Here is a 23,776-nt window from a genome sequence, read left to right as displayed (position 1 = left end):
CTCCCTTAAGGAGAAGCGGGAGGCTCCAGGAGAGCGGTACGCGTGGTGTTGGGGGCCAACCACCTGCCACTTATCTCCCGCGCAGTGGCGCGCACCAGTAGAGGAGTGGGGCGCGGCCAGTGCTCGGGCTTCTTTTTACGCTAATGTGCATGTTAAGCTGTCCCTAGTCGGCTTCTCGGGCTCCTGGGGCAGGAAAGCGCAGCCCTGTCTGCATCAGCATTGAGCACTTGAGGACAAGGCAAAGCGGTGGAGGGAAAACCGGCTGCCTCGCGCCGCAGGACGTAAGACCAACCCTAGCAACTAAGGCGCCAGGATCTACTACCAAAGCCCGTCAAGGAGCCGTGGCTCCGCCAGCGGCCCCTTTTCATTGGCAGCCCGACAGGAGGCCCCGCCCACTTTCGTACAGCTCTCATCTGTGACTGGCTCTCGGGCCCCGGCTGGCCACTCCTCCTCCCCTCGCACATACACAAGAGTCACGCGCCTTTCTGTTGGAAACTTGGCGTGCTGAAGAGGACCGTGGCCCTCATCTCCCCACCCACTCACCTTGTCATTGGTCAGCAGCGCCGCTCACATCCACGCCCCCATTCCAGCCCCCTGGCTGGGAGGGCGGGCTCCCGCTCATGATTGGCTGGTCGGCCTGCCTCTCGCGGGAGCGGCTGGAGCTTTCCCCTCCCTCTCCCTCCTCCCGCGAGCCTCCAGGTTCCTTAGCTGGACCAGGCCGAGTCAGTGTCAGTCAGGGAGGCGGACTGCTGAGCATTGGGTGCGAACGCTCAGTTGCAATCTCTCCCAGGGGCCGGTGCCTGCACTCGCGCCGCCGGGTGGGAAGGATGAAGCCGCAGCTGGAGCAGCCACCCTATGATTGGCTGTGGCGCTTGTGAACCCGAAGTAAAGATGGCGGGCGGGCAGGCAGCCGCCGCACTGCCCACTTGGAAGATGGCGGCGCGCCGCAGCCTCAGCGCCCGCGGCCGGGGGCTCCTGCAGGCGGCGGCGGAGCGGCTGCTGCCGCTGCTACTGCTGAGCTGCTGCTGCGGCGCGGGAGGCTGCGTAGCGGCGGGCGAGAACGAGGAGACGGTGATCATCGGGTTGCGGCTGGAGGACACGAACGACGTGTCGTTCATGGAAGGGGGGGCGCTGCGGGTGAGCGAGCGGACTCGGGTCAAGCTGCGGGTGTATGGGCAGAACATCAACAACGAGACGTGGTCCCGCATCGCCTTCACCGAGCACGAGCGGCGGCGCCACAGTCCCAGCGAGCGCGGGCTGGGGGGCCCCGCGCCGCCAGAGCCGGACAGCGGCCCCCAGCGCTGCGGCATCCGCACATCAGATATCATCATCTTGCCCCATATCGTTCTCAACCGCCGTACATCGGGCATCATTGAGATCGAGATCAAACCGCTGCGCAAGATGGAGAAGAGCAAGTCCTATTACCTGTGCACGTCGCTGTCCACGCCAGCCTTGGGCGCCGGCGGCCCGGGGTCCGCGGGTGGCGCCGTCGGGGGCAAAGGTGGCTCCGGGGTGGCCGGGCTCCCGCCACCGCCGTGGGCCGAGACCACCTGGATTTACCACGATGGCGAGGACACCAAGATGATCGTGGGCGAGGAGAAGAAGTTCCTGCTGCCCTTCTGGCTGCAGGTGATCTTCATTTCGCTGCTCCTGTGCCTGTCGGGCATGTTCAGCGGCCTCAACCTGGGGCTCATGGCCCTGGACCCGATGGAGCTGCGTATCGTGCAGAACTGCGGCACCGAGAAGGAGAAGAACTACGCCAAGCGCATCGAGCCCGTGCGCAGGCAAGGCAACTACCTGCTGTGCTCGCTGCTGCTGGGCAACGTGCTGGTCAACACCACGCTCACTATCCTGCTCGACGACATCGCCGGTTCAGGCCTCGTGGCGGTGGTGGTCTCCACCATCGGCATCGTCATCTTTGGGGAAATCGTGCCCCAGGCCATCTGCTCCCGGCACGGCCTGGCTGTAGGGGCCAACACCATCTTCCTCACCAAGTTTTTCATGATGATGACTTTTCCTGCTTCTTACCCAGTCAGCAAGCTTCTGGACTGCGTCCTGGGCCAGGAGATAGGCACCGTCTATAACCGGGAAAAACTGCTGGAGATGCTCCGGGTCACAGACCCCTACAACGACCTCGTTAAGGAGGAGCTAAACATCATCCAAGGGGCGCTGGAGCTCCGCACCAAGACCGTGGAGGACGTGATGACCCCCCTCCGAGACTGCTTCATGATCACCGGCGAAGCCATTCTGGACTTCAACACCATGTCGGAGATCATGGAGAGCGGCTACACCCGCATTCCAGTATTCGAGGGGGAGCGCTCCAACATCGTGGACCTCCTCTTTGTGAAAGACTTGGCCTTCGTGGATCCAGACGACTGTACTCCCCTGAAAACCATCACTAAATTTTATAACCACCCCTTGCACTTTGTTTTCAATGACACCAAGTTGGACGCTATGCTGGAAGAATTTAAGAAAGGTGGGAAATTTTGGTATCTTTCATTGGCTTGCTCTTTCTCTTTCTCCATCCTCTTCCCTATTTGAGTCCTCGACCCTCAGACCAACCTTCTCCCCCCCCCCCCATCCCCAAGGCGAGTTGACCGAATTTCTCCTCTCTTTTAATTGCAACGTTGAAAGGGTGGCGTGGCTTTGGGCATGAGTTGGATTGATAGTAAACGCTTCTAGGTTCTTTACAAGCACATGACTGCCATCACTTGCTTTTTCCTATATCCAGAAAGCAGGCTTCCTATTTTCTGTGCACAATATTCTCCCGGCTCTCTGGTCTTGAGGGTTTCTGAGTGGGTAAATGAAAGGAGGGGTGGCTAATGCCAGGCTATGCCATTTGGTTGACATGTACTAATCGCAGGCATTTGGAAAACATTTTAATAGCTTGTCTAAACCCAACACAATCGTTTTCCTCCTCTTTAAATATTCACGGGCGTTTCAGAGATTGGAAGTGCATTTTCAATAGCTTCTGTTCCTGGTGGCCTGTGGGGAAAATTGAGGTCTGCCTTTGATGATGGGGAATGGGATAAGCCAAGATTACCAAAAAATTCACTCATTTGGATGTGATTAGCCTTATCTAGAAAAGATGGTTTTTTTAAACACTAAATTTCTTTATTAATGTACAACTTGGAAAGACTAGAGGTAAGTTAACCTTTTATGAGGCTATATCTTGTCTAGCTCTCTTCACTATTTGTTTATGTTTGCCTGACAACAAATAAAATTTCCCAAACCAAGTGTGGTTTTGACACAAAGCTTGAACCTTTAACAGTGGGATGAATCCCTTTTCTATGGTTTATTTATTCCTCGAGTCTTTCTGGCATACAACTGTTCTTTTTAACCTTGATCACCTGGTACATTAAATTGCAGTATATCTCCAAGTCAGCGCTCCCTGTTCCAGGGAGTTTTAACAGGGAAGAGAAGTGCAGAGTCTGGGGTGCTCACCTTTTTTGCATTGTGGTATTTTTTGTTTGTTTTACCTTGTAATGTTCAGGTAAATAACAACTCATACTGTTATTACTGAAATTCTGCACCTTTTAAAAAAGCTTCCAATAAATAGCTAGTGTTGTTTGAAAACTAAGGGATACTGAGTTTTTTAATTGCTGTGGTGCTTGTGCCCGTGCACATATTAAAATATCCATATGACCTTTAATGACCTGATAGTTCTAAAACCTAAGTTTCCCTTCTTCAAATAGAATTTTGATCACCCATAGTGGTCTCTCCACGGAAAAAGGCCATGTGTAGGGGGTGAGAGCTCACTGGATGTGATGATCTGAACATACTCAGAGAGTGTGGTTGTCCTAATTCTGTTTTCTTGCCTGAATGGGGTCCTCTCTGGAAGAGGATCACATTGCAGTAATTTTCAGATGAAGTAATAGAGCAGAATGTGCTTCTGAGATTGGTAATTTGCATTTAAAAGCCGAAGGAGATTCTTCTGGGTTCTTAAACAGTAAAAAGAAAATGTCCATTATCTCTAGGTGACAGAGCTTCTTTTAGCAGTGTCATTATTCTTTCTCTGCTAAGTTGTTAATTAGAGCATTGAACCAGTCTCTTCTTTCATTTTGCAGTCATATCTGTGATATAGAAAGATACCTTGAAATGCTTGAAAATGCCTCTGAAATACTTTATCTTTCTGTTGCTAAATTTCCCAATATTGATACAGATAATTTATTTTTTTATTATTCAGATTTTTTGCACACCTACTGATGGATTGATAGTGTTTACTCCCTGCTGAAGCCTTAATTCACTTATGTATCTTTTTTCTTTGAGAATTTGGTTGTTCTGTACCTTACAACTCATTAATCCTGCTCCTAACTCAAAACTTCAAAATTTGCATTATTTTGAAATTTGTTTTTGGTTGCCCTTGAACAATTTTCCTTTGATTATTTTCACGAGGAACTTTTTTCCCCCCAAAATGACCTCTCACAGTATTTTTTTCGTGTATCCCTTAAATTATTGAATTATGAATATTTTCCCATGAATTCTAGAAAAATCATAATGCACAAGATTTTATTTTTGTCCTTCACCAGAATGATGTATTTGGTTAAGGAGATATAATACAAGTTAAAGGTATGTTCAAGCCAGTGGCACATTTGGAAGAGGGGCAAAGATAGTTGCAATTTTAGCCATGATCTTAAAATGGTAGAGTTCATGGGTGTTACTTAAACTATGGGAATAACTGACTTTTCACTTTCCTTTTCTTGATCTTTTTTTTTTTTGATGAGTTTGGTCACTTTAACCTTACTACCAACTGTGTTCTTCGTTCTGTATGAATTAAAATATTTCACTTGATTTATTTCTTCTTCTTTTTTTAATTCAATTATGAAATAATGAGAACAGTCAATTTCCTATTTTCTCTATTGAATAATGATGTGTGGGTTGATTTGAAGGCTTTTTCTTCTTTTCTCCTAACAATACCAACTAAAACTCTCCAAAACTGGGTAGATGGTTAATCCGGATCTCATTGAAAATTACCCTTCCTAATTAAGAATGTCAGCATTGAAGACTTTCCTGTATATAGCCCTACATCCATTAGTCTAAGTTTATTCTTTACTGAGGAGGGGGAAAATTACTGTAAAGTGGAAAGAAATAATAAGCTACCTTTATGTAAGTATGTGTGAATGCCTTCTTTCTAGTAATTAGAACTTTTGCCTGGCTACCAGGAAACTTAGCTTTACTTGAGGTTGGAAAATAGTAATCATGCTAATTTTACAGTTAGCTTATTGTTGTTATTGCTTACTTATTTACTCTGCCAGGAACAGGGCTGAATGCTTTACATGAATCACCTTGTTTAAATTTCATTAATAGCTGAGTGAAGTATTACCCCCATTTTACAAACAAGGAAAGCGAGGGTTCCGTGAAATGATTTGTTTTAGGTCACACAGTAATTTGTGGATATGGGGTTTTAACTCAGGTCTGTGCGACAGCCAACGTTGCTCTCTTGACCACTCTATTATGCTGACCCCCTGGGTCCTGATTTTACATTTCTATTATAATTGAATGTGAGGTTTGGTCAAAACATTGCCTCAGAGCGTGTTGGGCAACAGACCCAGAAATGTATTTAAACATATATCTGGCTTCTAAACCCAGTCCTTTCGTGATAATTGTGCATACAGTTGGTGTTCCTACTTTTGCCGTTAAATCCCTTTTTGGCCTCTGTGATCCTAAATCTAAAGAATTCAATTTCCAGGATTTCCATGTCAAGCATCAAGATTCCTTTTGAACATATTTTTTGGTAACATTATAATGTACTGGTGTGCTACTTTAGTGGACTACTCTACACTGTTTTCCTAATAGCTAAAGTATGTAGCGATGTCTTATCTGTTTGTGCTGCAAGGGTGACTCAACTCAGTTTTGTGTTTTAAACTTGAGTTTACTTACTTTGTTTTGTAGCCCCCTGTATTGTAATCGGTTGCTAATGAGCATCCTTTGCAGCTCTGCCCCTTTGCTCTCCATGCAATCAGGCTCTCTCTTTTTCTTTGCTAGTTTTGTAGTTACTTATAAATCTAAAAAAGAGGGTAAAAGTAAATCCCACTAGAAAATTATGAGAATTTTAGAAAAACTGTGTATAGCAAAATAGTGTAACAGAAGAAAAAGCTAAATTAAAGATTGCTACCTTTGTGTGCAGAAAGCATTCTAGAAACTTCCATTTCCCTGATAAAACCTTCTTAACAAAAGACTGGGGACTCTTAGCCACATAGTTGCCTACACTGGGGTTGAATTTGAAGAATTAGTAACCAGTTATTGTTCTTTGTGTTGTTTATTTTAGCTATATAACAATTGCATTCCAGTATTGCAGAGCTTGCAGTTTTATAGGGCCTAGGGACTTAGGCTGTTTTCTAGACTTTTTTTTTTTTTTTTAGCTAGGAACAGGTAGAATCACCAGATAATGTTGTTCTTTAAGGGAAGAATGCAATGTATAGTTTTCACTTAAAACATATAGGTATACATAGGTATACGATTCTCTCTTCCTAGAACACAAGTCTTTCTATATTAATGTGCTGAGAGTTTAATATAAAGAATTTTTTTCCCCACCAAATAAAGTGTTCCGCTTGCGCAGAATCTAGGAGGATGTTTTATGGGTATTTAAAAGTATGAATTGTGTTTGGGGGATGGGTGTATTTGTTTCTGTGATCTTGTATGTTTATTAATTTTGTACAATAACATTAAATTCTCATAATTGTGTGTGGTTTTACATAATCCTTATGAAATATTCAGATAGTGTAGAATCAGACCTGGAAGGCAGGCAGCTCGAGGATCACCTAGTCCAGTGTTTGAAAAATGTAGATGATAAGAATTACTTTAGTCACTTATTATGAGTAAGGTCCTGGTCCTCACTCACAGACTTCCTGAACATTCCATTCCAGAATCTCTAGGGAAGGAGGCATAGAATCCAGATTGTTAATAGTCACCCTGAAGTAATTCTTATGATGAGGTGAGTTTAGGAAACAGTGGTCTAGTCAGTCTCTTTAAATGAGGATGTAAATCCTGAGAAGGAGAGAATGTTAAGTGGCTTCCTTACGGCCACCCACCTGGCTAGTAGCATCAACAGGACTGGAACCAAGCCCCTGATCCTGGACTGCAGCTCTTTCCACTCCAACAAGCAGGTCTTCTGGTCCCAAGATGAAGGTACCTGCATCACTGAAATGATCTGCATCACTGAAAAAGCAAACATTCAGGTTTGCCATTGATTTTTGTCTCATGATTTTGATGTCATATTTTTGATATCCTGGATTCAAGCCATCTTTTGACAGGCATTTTGTTACATAGAAAATAAGTCTGAATGTGTGAGCTTGTTTTATTTTCGCTTACTTTGAATTTTTTACTCTGCTAAGGTCAGCCTAGGAGTGTATTGTAGGAAATATCTAGGGTTCATGAAGCCTCAGGTAGTTAAATGTCCGATATTTCTTTTGAGTTAACTTGTTTTGGATATCCTTGAATCATGTTTTATTTTTGGCTGAGAGTAATGAAAATTGGCGTTGGGGCTATGGTATGCAGCTTCTTGGCTCTTTTAATTTTTGTTTACATACTGGTCTGTAAAATTTCCATAGAAATACTCATCAGTGCATTTGAAGCATGTGTCCCATTCATGCATCTATGGTCCAGGTTTTTTATAATGTAAGCTAAATTCTTACAGAGAATCGTGTCTAATTTTTGGAGGTTATTTGTGTTAATAGGATCACAGAAGTCTGAGGCATAGCCTTTTAGATCTGGAGACACCATAGTTGAATACCGCCTCTGACTTAGTGTGATCTGGACGAAACAGGAAAGAACTTTGTTCTGTTTTTTTTTTTCTTGGTTTTTATGGGGATTACACACCACCTGCTCCCTCCCACAAAGGGCCTCAGAATTATTTAAATTCTGAAACATTCCAAATTAATAGGAGGGACCAGTTAATTTTCATTAGCATTAGCAAATCTAAACACATTTAAAATATCATTAAGCAGGAAAGCCCACAAAATAGACTGAGCCAGCATAACATTTTATGGTTTCATTTGGTCTTGAACTAGTTAAACTTTTAAGAACAAACCGTTGGACTGTAATTAGATATTTAGTTATGTATAAAGTAGTATATTTCTAAAGGACCCTTTCCTCTAAATGCATATATTTTATTGGTAGTAATCTACAATTCCCATAAGATTTGCTTGGCATATAAAGAATGTTTATTAAACTTAATACATGGAAATGGATGACTAGGATTGAATATGATTTATTTTAGTATTGTCTTTTCATTTTCTTTTTCTCAGAATGCTCAAACAAGTAACCGCAAACCCTGCCAATACAGAAAAGGAGTGACAATGAGAAGCATTTCTTTCTTTCAACATCGCATACACTGGCAACTCCAGAATGTCTTGTTTAGAGGGATTAGAAGGGTGGCAGGCTTTAGAAGGCAGAGCTAAGGGACCAATAACAAGCCCTCTGTAGATGATATGTTTATTAGGCTGGTGTAGGGGTTAATGGAGATAATGGGGGTGTGACCCTCCCCCTATTTTACACTAGTGCTACCATTGACCATAAGTTGTGCTGTAGTGATTTCTTCATATTTAGCGGCCCCCTTGTTGTCAGACCTAGGTGGGAATAGTTCTCTTTGAATTCACATCCTGTGAGGATGCCACTTGCTAATGCAGATTAAGAAAAATGGACCCTTTCTGGATCTACTTTGGAGAAGTAGCTTACCCTCTTTAAGCCTCAGTTTTTCCCCCCAGTAAAATGGGGTATTTTTTAACTTGTCGGGTACTTAGTTCAAATTAATGTGATAATGAATGTAAAAATGCTTCTAACAGTACCTGGCACTTTAGTGCCTAGTTCACCATTATTTTTATCACCATGATTCTATAGGCTCTTCATTGTTCTTGGTCTTTCTAGAGACTGCTAGTCAAGAGAGACACCTTGGGCCATGGGTGCTCATACTTGTTGGGGATGTTGAAAACTTGAAAGTGGCTAATTATTTTAGGTTTTCCCCCCCCTTTTGTTGTGATTGAATTCTAGGCTCTCATACTTTTATAGCTATTGCTATTACTTGACAAAATGGCCACAGGCATGTATATTTTTAAGGAAAACAACAATCGATTCTATGTTCTACCCTCCTTAGGGCAAGAATGCTGTTTAAAAAAATTCTTCATTCTCCTTAACTATAAGTGACTGAAAAGGACAACAAAGTTTAAAAGAAATAGAGCAAGCTCATGCCCTTGAATAGTTTGAAAACTAAATGAAGATCTCAGATTACTCTGATGAAATCTTTTAACACTGATTACATCAAAAGCATAAAAAATGGTAATGTCTAATATAGCAACTTTTTGTTGCTTTTAGCCATGTAAATTTGTAATACTTTTGGAAGGCAACCAGGAGTCATAAAAATGTCCTACCTTTTGGTTTGGTAATCTTTTTCCCCTGGAAATATTAATTCAGTGATATAATTCAAGGGAAGAAAAGAGCAGTGTTGGCTTTTCATTTTGCATGTATATAGGAATATTTTCTATAAATAGTGAAAAATTGGAAAGAAATATTTAATATTTCAAGATAGAGGGGAAGGACTTAAGAAAATTATGGATATTAACTAATTATAACTATTTAATGATAATTTTTGAAGGCTATATACCAAAATGGGAAAATTTATACGGATTGGATTATAGACATGTAAGAATATACATGTATAGAGACTGAAAGGGAACTTGGGAAAAGTGAAAATAGTTGTGTTAAGATAGGGTGATCATAACCAGTCTTTGCAAGAATCACTTTGTTAATTTCGTACAGTAACTTACCTGGAAAAAAACGGAGATCTGCTGAGAACATGCTGAGTCCTAATGTTGTGAAAAGTAACCTTTGGTCATATTTAGGGAACACATATTCCATTTCTCCTTAGGAACATTTTATTGCTGAAACAAATGTTTCTTTTGAAATATTTAAGAATTGATGTCTAATTCACATATCATAATATTCACCCTTTTAAAGTGACCAACTTGGTGGTGGGTATTCAGTATATTCACCAGGTTGTGCGACCATGACTGGCTCTTCCAGAACATTTTCATCATTCCAAAAAAAAGCCCCGTATCCGTTAGCAGCCATTCTCTATTCCCCATTACCCACAGTTCCTAGAAAGCATAAATCCACTTTCTGTCTCTATGGATTTGCCTGTTTTGGACATTTCATATAAATGAAATCATATACAATGTGGCCTTTTGTATCTGGCTTCTTTAACTTACTGTAATGTATTCTAGGTTCATCCATGTTGTAGCATGTATCAGTATTTCATTCCATTTTATGGTCAAATAATATTCCATTTTAGGAATATACCACATTTTGTTTATCGATTTATCAGTTGATTGACATTTAGGGTGTTTCTACTTTTTGGCCATTATAAGTAATGTTGCTATGAATATTGGTGTACATGTTTTTGGGTGGACATATGTTTTCAGTTCTCTTGGGTATATACCTAGGAGTAGAATTGCTGGGTCATATGATAATTCTACATTTAACTTTTGGGAAACTGCAAAGCTGTTTTCCAAGGTGGTTGCACTATTTTACATTCCCACCAACAGTGTATAAGGGTTCCAATTTCTCCATATCCTCATCAACTCTTGTTAGTGTTTTTTTTTTTTTTCAATTATAGTTGCCCTAGTAGGTGTGAAGTGGTATTTCATTGTCATTTGATTTGCATTTCCCTAGTGACTAATGATGTTGAGTATTCTTCATGTCCTTATTGGCCATTTGTGTATCTTCTTTGGAGAAAAATCTATTTAGATCCTTTGCCCACTATTTAAATGGGTTATTTGTCTTTTTATTATTGAATTGTAAGGGTTCTTTATGTATTCTGGATACTAGTCCCTTATCAGATACATGGTTTACCAATATTTTTTCTCATTCTGTGAGTTGTCTTTTTACTTTTTTGTTAGTAACCTTTGGAGCAGAATAGTTCTTGATTTTGATGAAGTCCAGTTTATCAAATTTTCTTTTGTTGCTTTGTATTTATAGTCATATCTAAGAAACCATTGCCTAATTCAGGGTCCCAAAGATTTATGCTTAAGTTTTCTGCTAAGACTTATAATTTTAGTGCTTTCATCTAAGCCTTTAATCAATTTTGACTTAATTTTTGTATGTGGTGTGAGGTAGGGGTCCAGCTTCATCCATTTGTATCTGGATATCAGGTTGTTCCAGCACCATTTGCTGAAAAGACTATTTTTTCCCCATTGAATTGTCTTAGAATCCTTGTCACAACTCAATTGCCATAAATGTGAAGGTTTATTTCTGGACTCTCAATTCTGTTCCACTGATCTGTATGTCTTTTTTTTTTTTTTTTTTTTTTAAAGATTTTGTTGGGTGAGGGGAACAGGACTTCATTGGGGAACAGTGTGCGCTTCCAGGCCTTTTTTCCAAGTCAAGTTGTTGTCCTTTCAGTCTTAGTTGTGGAGGGTGCAGCTCAGCTCCAGGTGCAGTTGCCGTTTTCTAGTTGCAGGGGGCACAGCCCACCATCCCTTGCAGGAGTCGAACCGGCAACATTGTGGTTGAGAGGACGCATTCCAACCAACGGAGCCATCCGGGAGCTCAGCTGCAGCTCAGCTCAAGGTGCCGTGTTCAATCTTAGTTGCAAGGGGCGCTGCCCATCATCCCTTGAGGGACTCGAGGAGTTGAACCGGCAACCTTGTGGTTGAGAGCCCACTGGCCCATGTGGGAATCGAACCTGCAGCTTTCGGAGTTAGAAGCATGGAGCTCTAGCTGCTTGAGCCTCCAGGCTGGCCCAATCTGTATGTCTTCTTTATGCCAGTATCACACTGTTTGTGGCTCTTGTAGCTTTGTAGTAAATTTTGAATTGTGAAGTATGAATTCTCCTATTTTGTTCTTCTTTTTCATGGTAGTTTTGGTTGTCAGAATCCCTTGCATTTCCATATGAATTTTTCATGGATCATCTGTCTATTTCTGCAAAAAAAAGCGTTCGGAACTTGCGTTCGGAACTTTGATAGAGATTGAACTGAATCTGTAGATCAATTTGGGGAGTTTTGCAGTTTTAACAATATACAATCTTTTATCCATGAACATGGGTTATCTTTCCATTTATTTAGGTCTTCTTTAATTTCCTTCAACAGTGTTTTTTAGTTTTCAGTGTATTTGCAATTTTTTGTTAAATAAAATACTTAGGAATAAAGTTATTTTTGATGCTATATAAATAAAATTGTTAGTGTCATTTTCAGATTGTTCATTGCTAGTATATAAAAATATAATGGATTTTTGTATATTGATCTTATATCCTGCAACTTTGCTGAACTCATTTTTTAGGTAACAAGTGGTTCTTAAAATAGAAAAGTGCTTTTTAAAAACATGAGGTTTTTTTTTTTAGGGGGTTATTTTATGTTTGTTTCATTTGATTGTAGTGGATTTTATTTTTCTTTAAAAAAATTTAGGCATTTTTACTTGCCACAGTCATGTGGAGTGAAGCACCCCACTATTGGTTATTGACAGTGTCATTTTGGGGTGAAATTGGATAAGAAAGAGTAAATTCTATCTCAGATTAGATATAGGAAGAAAAAGAAATAGGCTGTATGAAATGTGTCAAAGAGACCAAAAATATAGTTGGTTGAAAGTGGGAGTTTAAAATTTAATCTGTTTCGGGCCGGCCTGGTGGCTCAGGCGGTTGGAGCTCCGTGCTCCTAACTCCGAAGGCTGCTGGTTCGATTCCCACATGGGCCAGTGGGCTCTCAGCCACAAGGTTGCCAGTTCAATTCCTCAAGTCCCGCAAGGGATAGTGGGCTGTGCCCCCTGCAACTAAGATTGAATATGGCACCTTGAACTGAGCTGCCTCCCGGATGGCTCAGTTGGTTGAAGCGGTCCTCTCAACCACAGGGTTACCTGTTCAACTCCCACAAGGGATGGTGGGCTGCGCCCCCTGCAACTAGCAACGGCAACTGGATCTGGAGCTGAGCTGCACCCTCCACAACTAAGACTGAAAGGACAACAACTTGAAGTTGAATGGCACCTTCCACAACTAAGATTGAAAGGACAACAACTTGACTTGGAAAAAAGTCCTGGAAGTACACACTGTACCCCAATTAAGTCCTGTTCCCCTTCCCCAATAAAAAAAGTTTCTAAAAAAAAATTTAATCTGTTTCTAGCTAGTATTTAAAATGAATTTGTATCAGATTTGGGATTTGGGCTAGGAGATGAGCACAGAAAAGACTGTGTTTGCTTAATCTCTAAATGGTTTTGTAGTGCCTTTCTTCTCCAGGCCTTTTTACTAATGGTTTTCCTTGCGTCATTTTTATAGAGACTACAAAAAACCCCTGACTTTTAGTCACTGTGCATTTCATAAGTATAATCCTTGAGGTTTTTGAGTACCAGGTAACCAGAAGAGACAAAATGAAACTCGTGTGTGTGTGCGTGCGCGCGCATGCGCATGTATGCATGGTGGGTGTGGAGGGTTGGTAATCTGAGAGGGAGAATGTTTTCCTATGCTAGCAAAGACAGACTGAGGGCATCATCTGATCTTTATGGGATTGTGCAAAGCCTCAGTTTTTCCATTTACCCATCTGCAATCATAAAAATAAAGTGCTGACTCAACTTGGAGCCTCTGCAGAATAGCATTTGGGGCTTAGGCAGTCCTGAGAATCATGCAAGAGATGGAAATATTTGAGCAGGTATTAAAAGGTAATGTTAAAAACAGCTAGAACAAGACAGCATGCTCTCTTGTCTCCTCCAAGATTTGTTTTCTTTAGTTACCAGTGTACCTCCTTGATTTAAGGTGTGGCAGGGAATAATTTGGTCTTTGTAGAGGTGATTACAGACCAGAGATATTTTTTCTTGCTTCAGTGGTTGTACTTTAGGGACATGGGATTGGTTGGGGTGGGGGTTGAAATTCTGCTAGAAGCAAGTCAATTAGGTAAAATATTATTATAATGATATTGTATGGGCCATCTGCTTAGATTTTGTCTTTAACATTTTTATTTCCTTGTTCCTGGATACATATATTGACTGCAAAGACTAGAAGAACATTTACCTAAATGTTAACTAATAATAACCACCTCTTTTTTTACTTTATTTTTATTTTTATTTTATTTTTTAATTCTTTTTTATTGGGGAAGGGGAACAGGACTTTACTGGGGGAACAGTGTGTCAATCTTAGTTGTGGAGGGTGCTGTTCAGCTTTAAGTTGTTGTCCTTTCAGTCTTAATTGTGGAAGGCGCAGCTCAGCTCCAGGTCTAGTTGCAGGGGGCACAGCCCACCGTCCCTTGCGGGACTTGAGGAGTTGAACTGGCAACCTTGTGGTTGAGAGCCCACTGGCCCATGTGGGAATCGAACTGGCAGCCTTTGGAGTTAGGAGCATGGAGCTCCAACCACCTGAGCCACCGGTCCGGACCAAATAACCACCTGTTGATGGTAGGTTTTAGGGGAGGAAGTATGTTTTTTCTATGTTGCTTTGAGTTTTTTTTATTTTTTTTAATCATGTGCTTTGTAATGTTTGGGGAGAATCCATTAAAATGTTATTAAAAGTGTAAATTTTGTAACTTGAATCACTGACTTAGGTATTTAAGTGAAATTTTAGTGTATTTAGGTGAAATGCATTCTTTTTTTCTTAGAAAATACAGAATATTTTGTCACAGTGCAGCCATGCTGTCATTTGTGTCTTTTTTTTCCCCATTTTCATTTGTGTCATTTTTATTCCTTGTTGGAATCCTTAGTGTTTGGGGTGAAAGATGACTTGCATTTTAAAGCTCCTACAGTGTATATACGTATGTGTGTGTGGGCACGTGTGTGTACAACAGCTTAGTAAAATTAATTTTGTGTGTGAAAAAAGGAATTTAGGTTTTTGATTTTTAAAAAAATATGTTATTAGGTGACAAAATCCAGTTTGTTTAGATTTGTGTCTGGGCTGCCTGGAATGAAGCTGGTTACTACTTACCTGACTGGCCTCACAATGTAAAAGATTGGTGGAGCCGTTGAGTTTTAGCTAGATTTGTATTTTCAGCATAAAGCTGTAATTCTGAGGTACATCTCACTTGCAGACATTGAGATTCTGGAAACTGATGCTTCATTTTATCTACAGAAATCATCACTGTAAATCTAGCAGTGATTACTAAAAAGAGACTAAAAAGTAAAAGGAATGTTTGGGAACCACCTATGCTTGAAGCTCAGTGGTTTTCAGACTTACACGTTTTGCTAAAATAAAAAACAAAACAAAACAAAGCACTTTAACTTTGATGAGTATCAGGCATTTCTTTATTTCAACTATCTTTCTATAAAATTGTACATCTATTATACATCATTTATCTCAGATACGAAGATGTGATTTTCTTTTTCCCCCCCAGAATATATATAGAAACTACCCTCATTTATAGGATAAGTTAGCTGTCAGTTAGGCATCTTCCTACATTCTGTTCTTAAATGACATGAAATAATGACAGTGGATTTTGCCTCTACTCCTTTTACCCAACTTTGCGAGAAAACGAAGCATTTTAGGAAGATAAATTGATGTTTGCTTTAATTACAAACAGTATTGCTCTTAAATAGTCCCATGCATAGCAGACAGTCAAATTATGATTTACTCAGTTCCTTGATATTTAAAGATACATAAAAGTTTTGCATGGCTACCTTATAGTGAAGCTCATCAGTTGATACAGAACTTCCAGCCAGCATTTAAGCATAAACTTCTTAAATATGAATGGACAACCAAACATCTCTGGATGTTTGAGGAGAGTCTCTAATAGTCTCATAGTGAGACTAAAACAAACAAAAAAGGAACCTGTATTGACTTAAGCTGGTTTAGCTCACATTAGCTAAAATCCAACAAACCAGTAGTTATTACTACAGGTATTACTTACTTACTTTTTTTAAAAGTGTATAATTTTATGATACAAGATTTTTAATTTCTCTAAGCATCATTTTTCTTTCACACCTACTGTTTTTTTTTCTTTCTTCCAGGTATTACTTTCTTTGTGACCTCGTAAGGCCATTTTCCAAACCAGCTATTAATAGCAAATGTGATTTGCTGCCTCTTTATGCGTGTACATGGTGTAGATAGAATCTTTCCCGTATTCCTGTAACCCACAGCATTGTTTTGAGGCTCCCAACTAGGTTGAATGTTGTAAGTACTTCCTTAAGGCTTACTTAACCTCACTGCTTGTTCAGAGGCTAATGTAGGCATTTCTGGCAGAGTTCTATGTCTTAGGGAATCATGACCTGTCTCCTTTCCCTTTCTCCTTTTACTGCAAGATTTCTTAAGGCATAGGTATTTGCGGACTTCTTTCCTCGTCCCTGGCTTCATCTGTAGTCCTCTCCAGTCTGGCTTCAACGTTACAACCAATGACTTCCCTGCTCGCCAAATCCACAGCTGGGTTGTCGCCCTTCCTAGCTTCCTTGACTCCGTTGCTGCTTTGGGCACTAAGGTGAGGACCCCTAGTCTTTGTAGCTGGGCTCTTGTTGCACGGTGCAGTATAGTCTTGATTTTGCTGTTTCCTGTTCTTCATTTCTTCCTTCCATTTTTAATTGAGCATTCCCCAAGATTTTGTCCTTATCTCTCCCTTCCATGCTCTTTTTCAATATACAATACAGTATTTTTATTAACTAAACTGTACATTGGGTCTCCAGAACTTCCTGATAACTGAAAGCTTGTACCCTCTGATCAACATCTCTCCTTTTTTCCTCCATCACCCCCAGCCTCTGGTAACCACCATTTTACTTTGTTACTATGAGTTTCACAACTTAAACAATTTTTTTAGATTCCACAAATAAGTGAGGTCATGCGATCTTTGTTTTTCTGTGTCTGGCTTATGTCACTTACATAATGTCCTCTGGGTTCATCCATGTTGTTGCACAAGGCAGGATTTTCTTCTTTTTAAAGACTGAATAATATTCCATTGCGTGTGTGTAACATTTTCTTTATTCAACTGTTGATGGACAGTTAGGTTGTTTCCATATTTTCACTACTGTGAAAAATGATGCAATGAACATGGGCAAGATAGCGATTTTATGTCCTTTGGATATATACCCGGAAGTGAGATGGCTGGATCATATGATAGTTCTATTTTTAATTTTTTGAGGAACTTCCATAATGATTTCTATAATGACAGTACCAGTGTACATTCCCACTAACTGTGCACAAGGGTTTTCTTCTCTCCACCTCTTCACCAACACTTGTTATCTTTTGACTTTTTGATAATAGCCGTCCTAACAGGTGTGAGGTGCTATCTCATGGTTTTGATTTGAATTTCCCTGATGATTAGTGACACTGGGTGTCTTTTCCTTCACCTGTTGGCCATTTGTATGTCTGTCTATTAACGTCCTTTGCACATTTTAAAAATTGAGTTATCTTTTTTTTCCTATTGGGTTGTATGAGTTCTTTATATATTTTGGATATTAACCCCTTACCAGATATATGGTTTGGAAACATTTTTTTCCCATTCCATAGGTTGCCTTATCATTTTGTTGATTGTTTGCTGTGCAGAAACTTTTTAGTTTGATGTTCTACTTGTTTATTTTTGCTTTTCTTGCCTGTACTTCTGGTGTTAATTCCAAAAACAATCATTTCTAAGATCAATGTCTTGGAATCTTTCCTCTACTTCCCTTCTTTTTTTGATTATTACATGAGCTGAGTTGTGTTCTGCAGAGGAGGGCTTTACCTCCCTACCTTTAGGCTGAGTTAAGTGCCGTCTTTTGTTGTTACAGTATTCTGTTCATACCTTCATATATCACTGTGGGGATCTTCTTTCCTTTTGGTAATTGTTGTTTACAGTTGTATTCCCCTCTATTGGACTGTGTGATTATCGAGGCCAGGAATTTTGTTTAGTTCATCTCTGGTCTTGCCACTTAGAGAACGCAACCAGTGTATAGTGAAGCCATTTCACCTCTGAGGTCATTGATTGCTTTACCATAGAGACATGGTTGCAGCTCAGACCTCCAAGTCCCTCAAGTTCTGACAGTTTCCATAAATATTTGATGTATAATGTGCAAGGCAGTGTGGAATATGGAAAGCGACTTTATGTTATCCAGGTTGTCAGGCAGCATAGGGGAGAAGTCCTGACTGCAGTTATAAAAAAGAATGAGTTAATTGGTGCTGTAGGGAATATTATGAAGTGCTTTAGCAATGAGAAAATGGGGTTGTTTTTAGGGCGGTCTCAAAGGAGGCCAAAGGCTGAGGGAAGCGTCAGAGCTTTTCAGTTGGAGGGAACAATATTGGGAAAGGCAGAGAATCAGAAGAGTTGTGTTTGGGGAGACTTTGAGCAGTTGATTTGACTGGCTTTTAGGATTTTTTGCCCTATTTATAGTGTACACATAGATTGTTCTTTGTACATATTGATTCTATCCGGAGTCTTTTCCATTTTGCTGTTAGAGATACCTAGCGTACATTTATTGATACTAATGGAACATCTGTATTGTCAGAAATGTCTCTTATTGGGGGCAGTTTCTACCATGCAGGACCTTTTAAAGCACCTGTGGTAGCTGTTGTTTCAACGAGGTTTTTGTTTTTAAAGTGGTTGTACAATTTGAGCTTGTGCAACCCCTCTGAGCTCAAATTCTTCACTCCTCATTTAGATAGGTTAAGCCTCAGGGAAGTATATTAATAACTGAAACCCTATGACGTATTTTTGCTTCAATTCTGAATTTGTAGTGTCTTCTGTAGCCTGAAAGAGTGACTTAACTACTTTGATTTATATCTGGGATAGGACTTTAAGCACCATTGAGAAAGGTCTGGGGATTTCAACATGGTACTTATTTTCCAGCTGTTTACTTTTCAGATAAGGAGAAAATTCTGCAACACACTAACATAAGGTACCAACTTGGCAAAAACAATATTATGTTCTGAGAAAGAACTAAAACATGCATTTTTAATATATTAGTGTCCATTTTTTGTTTAAATACACTTCTGCTTATATTTTGAATAACTCTTCACCAAATATCAGGACTCTCTGCTCACAGTAAATGTTGGTAAGATAGGATATATGAACCATTAAATGACTGATTTTTTTCTTATAAGTGCTGGCTTGCTCTGAACAAGTTTATAGTTACTAACCTGGTTGCCATAAATTCCCTAGTCATATGTTTTGTAATCCCTTCTCCGGCATACATTTTAAGCCTTTTCTTACTGCTTCATAGGTGCTATAATCCTTTTACAGTTTCCGGGGTTTTAAAATAAACCTATAAAAGTTCAGTTTTATATTTAATAGCCATGTTTCACAGTGTTTTAAAGCTGTGAATAAGTTCAGGCAGGCAAAAACCTTTTGATGTGGAATGCCTGTGTTTCTATGTTTTAGAAAAATGTATTAGTCTTCCAGTGTTTCACATAGTGATGATTTTAGTAAAAGGCGAAAGATTTATCTGAAGAGAAACCAGAGTATGATGATTTTAGATACTGGCTAGTATTTTAAAAATATTTGGGAATACTTATAAAGAAGAACTATATAAAAACACTGAAAAAACACAGGTGAAAATACCGATCTCATAATTTTCCATTACCAAGTTTCAAAAGATCATTTCTTTTTTAAAGCATATACTGTGTTTCTTTTTTGAGTAAAACTGTTGCTATCCTCTGGGAGCTGACAGTTTGGTGGGGGAGATGGACATAAATCAAATTAACGACACACATAATCTTGCCATTACGGGACGTGCTCTGGAGGAAATGAGCTTGGTACTGTGAGAGAATATCGGCAGGTGAGAGGTGAGGGAAGGAAGGTACTTTTGAGTGAGTTGAGATCTAACAGATAATGGAGGTGTCAACTAGGGGAAATTTGGGGGTGGAAAAGAGAATATTACAGAGAGAAATGATAGGTGGGAGGTAATATTGTACTCAGGGAACTGAAAGAAGATTAGTGTGCGTGGAACACAGAGTTTGTGTGTGTTGGCAGGTAGGGCATAACACAAAATGCAACTGGAGAAATAAGCAGGGACTATACCAGTGAACTCGTTACAGGCCATACTAGGGCTTCTACCATTTCTTCTAAGAGCAGTAATGTACCTTTGAAATATTGGGGTTATATGAGTCAGACATGATTAGAGTTGCATTTTGAAAAGAATTGTCTTCTGTGTGGAAAATTTGTTGGAGAGGAGTGAGAAAGGATGCGGAGAGGCTGGCATTTGGGGCTAATTGCAGAAGTCTGGTGAGAGATGATGATTTAAGGAAAAGGTTGGGACGGAGAGAGGTGGACTGATTGTCACGGTGCTGAAAATGACAGGACTTGACCAAATTCCTTTTCACTGATACGCAGAAAGAGGCAAAATATGGGTATTATCTCTGAAGAGTCACAGGTCTTATGATAAGTAAGCAGAAGTAGGCCTGGGAAGTTAGGTGTTTGATCTCAAACCTGCTGTTCTCTCTTTCATGGTGCTTCATCTTTTTAGGAGTAGAACCTTCAGTTTGGAAATCTTAGGTTATCCTCTGACTGACACCACGCCAACTGAAATGTTCAGCCCCTGTGCATTAAATCTAAATTTAGGCAACATATCTGACAATGACCATTGCTCTGTCAGCATCACTAGATGTCATTTTACTCATTACTACCTTCTGATGCGGGAACACGCTCCATCCCAACTGTTCAGTTGAAAACAGTCCTGTTATGTACAATTTCCCAGGGCCGTAGGAAGAGACTAAGGAAGAAACTAAGGAAGAGAGATCATAGGAAGAGACTAACAGAACTCCATCATTATGTCAAGAGTTTATTAACGGAACTTACATACGAGGCTCATCTTGGGTGGTAGTGAGATTCCACAGATATCCCCTGTGTCACGTGGCAGGTGCCCGGGGAATGTATAGGACAGGGCAGCATGGATGGGGGTACTGGGGCGTGGACCGCCCCAGAGAAGGGGAAAATGCCATACCTGCTTGACCAGGGCAGGGCAACTGCCTGTTCCAGGAACCAGCATAAGCCAGCACGTGGTGCATAGCGGAGGGGTCGATCAGACAGTCTGAGGGGATGTTTAGGAAGGTCAGGCAGCGGTCACATCATGAAATAGTCTTTCCTCCACACTCTACCCCTCATGACTGGCTCTCACAATCTCATGCACCCTCCCCCCTCTTCCGCAAGGAGTCCTGAGTGGTCAGTGAGGGGCTTCATTAACAGGGAGGAAACGTGTGGTAGCCAGTTGAGTACCTTGGAGACACAGACCACAGCAGCAATATATACACATGAAAGACAAAAAGACAGATTAAAAGAAACAATCCAAGTATCAGTAACAATTTTTTCCCACCATGTTCCCCAGGACCCGAACCAGTATGCTAAGAGACCCATTGTGTTAAGAGGTTGCCTAGACTTGGGGTTGTTGGATCACTTAGGGTGTTTACTTGAGCTTTCACATGTACTAACAAAGAGGAAATATTAGCAGTTACATCTGGCATAAAAAACCCCACAACATTCAGTTTGGATGATGGCACAGGTACCCCCCTGTAATTGGATAGCACAGCAGAAGTCTAGTCAGAAAGACAAATATTTAGGGGGGACTTCAATTGGGAGGTGTTCTCCTCAGAGCCTGATCTTTGGATAGGAATGTAGCTGTGGCCTTGGGAATCTGGTCAGGCTGTGTAAACCATGTTGGCTAGGGGAGGTGGTTTTCAGCAGGAGGAGGTGAATAGGGGGCAGAATATGCCAGACCAGGACTCCTAGCTTCTCCCCTCTTTTGCTGGTGTGTGTGCTGGTCCACGTATAGCATCACCATGAGTCCCAACTGCATTAGGATGACAAGGTCCCATTGGAGACTGAGCAGTTCCTCGCCACCTCGGGTCATGAAGTAACTGACCCATTCTGGCAGATTGTCCCATTGCAGATTCCAGAAAATGATCCTTGTTCCGGGGATAGTAGGCCTTGGTGCCTTTATTAAAATAGCAAGCACCAGGATTACTGATGTGTCCTTTGTTTTCCATCTTTACCATGTTGGGTTCCTTAGTCTGAGTTCCTAATCTGGCGTAGGGGGCAGTAGGCCCCACAGGTTGGTCACTTAAATGTATTAACGTTTGGGAAATCACCTTTGTTCACGTGGCCGAGGTCTGTTGCTTAGGACACTTTTTTTCTCTATCAGCCCAGCTGCTTGTGGGTTATATAGGGGAGGTGGAACCTCCATTTAATATTGTGTGCTTTTGCCCATTTTTGTATATCATGTCCTTTGAAATGGGACCCCCCCCCCATTTACTGTCTGTTCTGTGGGGGTACCAATATATGAAGTCTGACAATTAAGTTCACAAACTCATCCTAGAAAAAGTGCTACATACCTCATTGCTGAATGTCACTATGGTCACTTTCGAAGTACTCCCTTTGGGAATCTATGCACCGATGCCAGCACCTAGTTCACCCTTCAAAGCAGTTTTGGAACTCTTTCTGGAATGGCCATCAGAGCTGTCGTTGTATTACCCTTGATGTCCTGAATGTCATCCAGATGTCTTCCTTTCAATATTTCCTTTATCTTCGGGTAAAGAAAGAAGTCACTGGGGTCCAGATCAGGTGAGTAGGAGGGTGTTCCACTACAGTTATTTGTTTACTGGCTAAAAACTCCCTCACAGACAGTGCCGTGTGAGCTGGTGCATTGTCGTGATACAAGAGCTCCTTCAGGACCATTTTTGTACACCCTTTTCTCATGCCAAGATTTTCAGTTAAGGTTTTCCTAACTGTTTCTCTGTTGATGTTTGCTTGGTCTGCTATGCTTCTCCCAGTCAGCCAACAATTTTGACGCACAATTTGATGAATTTTTACAATGTGTACATCAGTTCTGCTCGTTACTGGCCCCCATCTCTTCATCAGTGATGTGTTCTCTCTCCTCAGAAAAACGTTTAATCCATTTGTACACTGCTGTTTTCTTCATGGCATTATCCCCATAAACTTGGACTAACATGTCCCTGATTTCACTTCCACTCTTGCCAAGTTTAACAAGAAATGTAATGTTTGTTCGTTGCTCCAATTCAAGCTCAGACAGTCTCGCGATGGCACACAAAAACCCGCAACAATAATGAACGCCGCTCAACAAGACACCGCCACACATTGACACGCACACAGCTGTGAGACACCGACGTACCAAGGTTATGAAACCTCACAGAGCTGTTTGCACAGTGCTGCCAGTGTAAGCGCATGTGGCAAGTTCACGCACTTAATTGTCAGACCTCGTATAGTACTTGTTTAGTCCCTATATGGCAGCAGCCTGATTAGCCTGCCAACACGGGAAAGCTGGAGTTAAACCAGAGGTGGTGTCGACATACCAGAGCATATTTGGAGTCCTTGTTCAAGAGAAGGGGGCCTACATGGTCAGTTTGCCAGTCCCTTACTGGTTGGGCACTTTGTGAGTAGAAGACTGAACCAAGGCCTTTGCTGACTCCAGGGCTGCTGCCTTCAATTGAAGCTCCAGCACCTCCTCTTTGGCTATGCGCCATCCTCCCCTGGGCACTGTGATGCCCACTTTTCCAATGTAACCAATATGCAGCATCCACATGGCGGGGCAGATGCTGAAGCGCATGTTTTTTGCAAAGCATCTGCTTCCCGATTACCTGGAGGGGTAGATGCCTTCTGGGCAGGGACACGGAATACAGTGCCAGAGCTGCCTGGGCTCCGGTAGGTGAGCCCAAATATCTTTCTGCATTTCTTGTCGCCACAAAAGTTTGTTCACAATCGTTCACCCCTCCACCTTCCATTGTCCAAGCCCAGAATTAATTCTTTTAGAATGGCCCAACTGTCAGTACACAGCTAAGGTTCATGCGTGAGGACCAATCAGTCAGACTGCTCTTAACTCAGCCCATGACTATTGTGATTTGTTCCTGTTCCTATTCAGATAGTATCAGTGGATGGTTGAATGACATCTTCTGTACACGTAGCTGGATTAC

The 23,776-nt window shown here is 41.2% G+C and overlaps 1 protein-coding gene across 4 annotated transcripts in view; it reads left to right on the top strand.

The window, feature by feature from the left end:
• Window positions 1-648: 648 nt before the first annotated feature.
• The window catches only part of CNNM2 (cyclin and CBS domain divalent metal cation transport mediator 2), a 134,787-nt gene continuing 111,659 nt past the window's right edge, over window positions 649-23,776 (top strand). For 2 of the 4 annotated variants that reach the window (XR_013994996.1, XR_013994997.1), the window contains exon 1: window positions 724-2,476. Coding sequence is in view for 2 of the 4 variants with exons in the window: in XM_081074601.1 (XP_080930727.1) it covers window positions 856-2,476 (1,621 nt within the window). In the remaining 2 variants the exon portion in view is untranslated. Of the gene's footprint in view, window positions 2,477-23,776 lie in introns of all 4 variants that reach the window. The other 2 variants (XM_081074601.1, XM_081074600.1) reach the window with 2 other exon arrangements.

Source organism: Rhinolophus hipposideros, assembly GCF_964194185.1.
Source record: "Rhinolophus hipposideros genome assembly, chromosome: 15".
Classification (NCBI taxonomy): Eukaryota; Metazoa; Chordata; class Mammalia; order Chiroptera; family Rhinolophidae; genus Rhinolophus; species Rhinolophus hipposideros.
The sequence above is the reverse complement of the archived record's forward strand: the minus strand, read 5'-3'. Positions and strand labels throughout refer to the sequence as shown.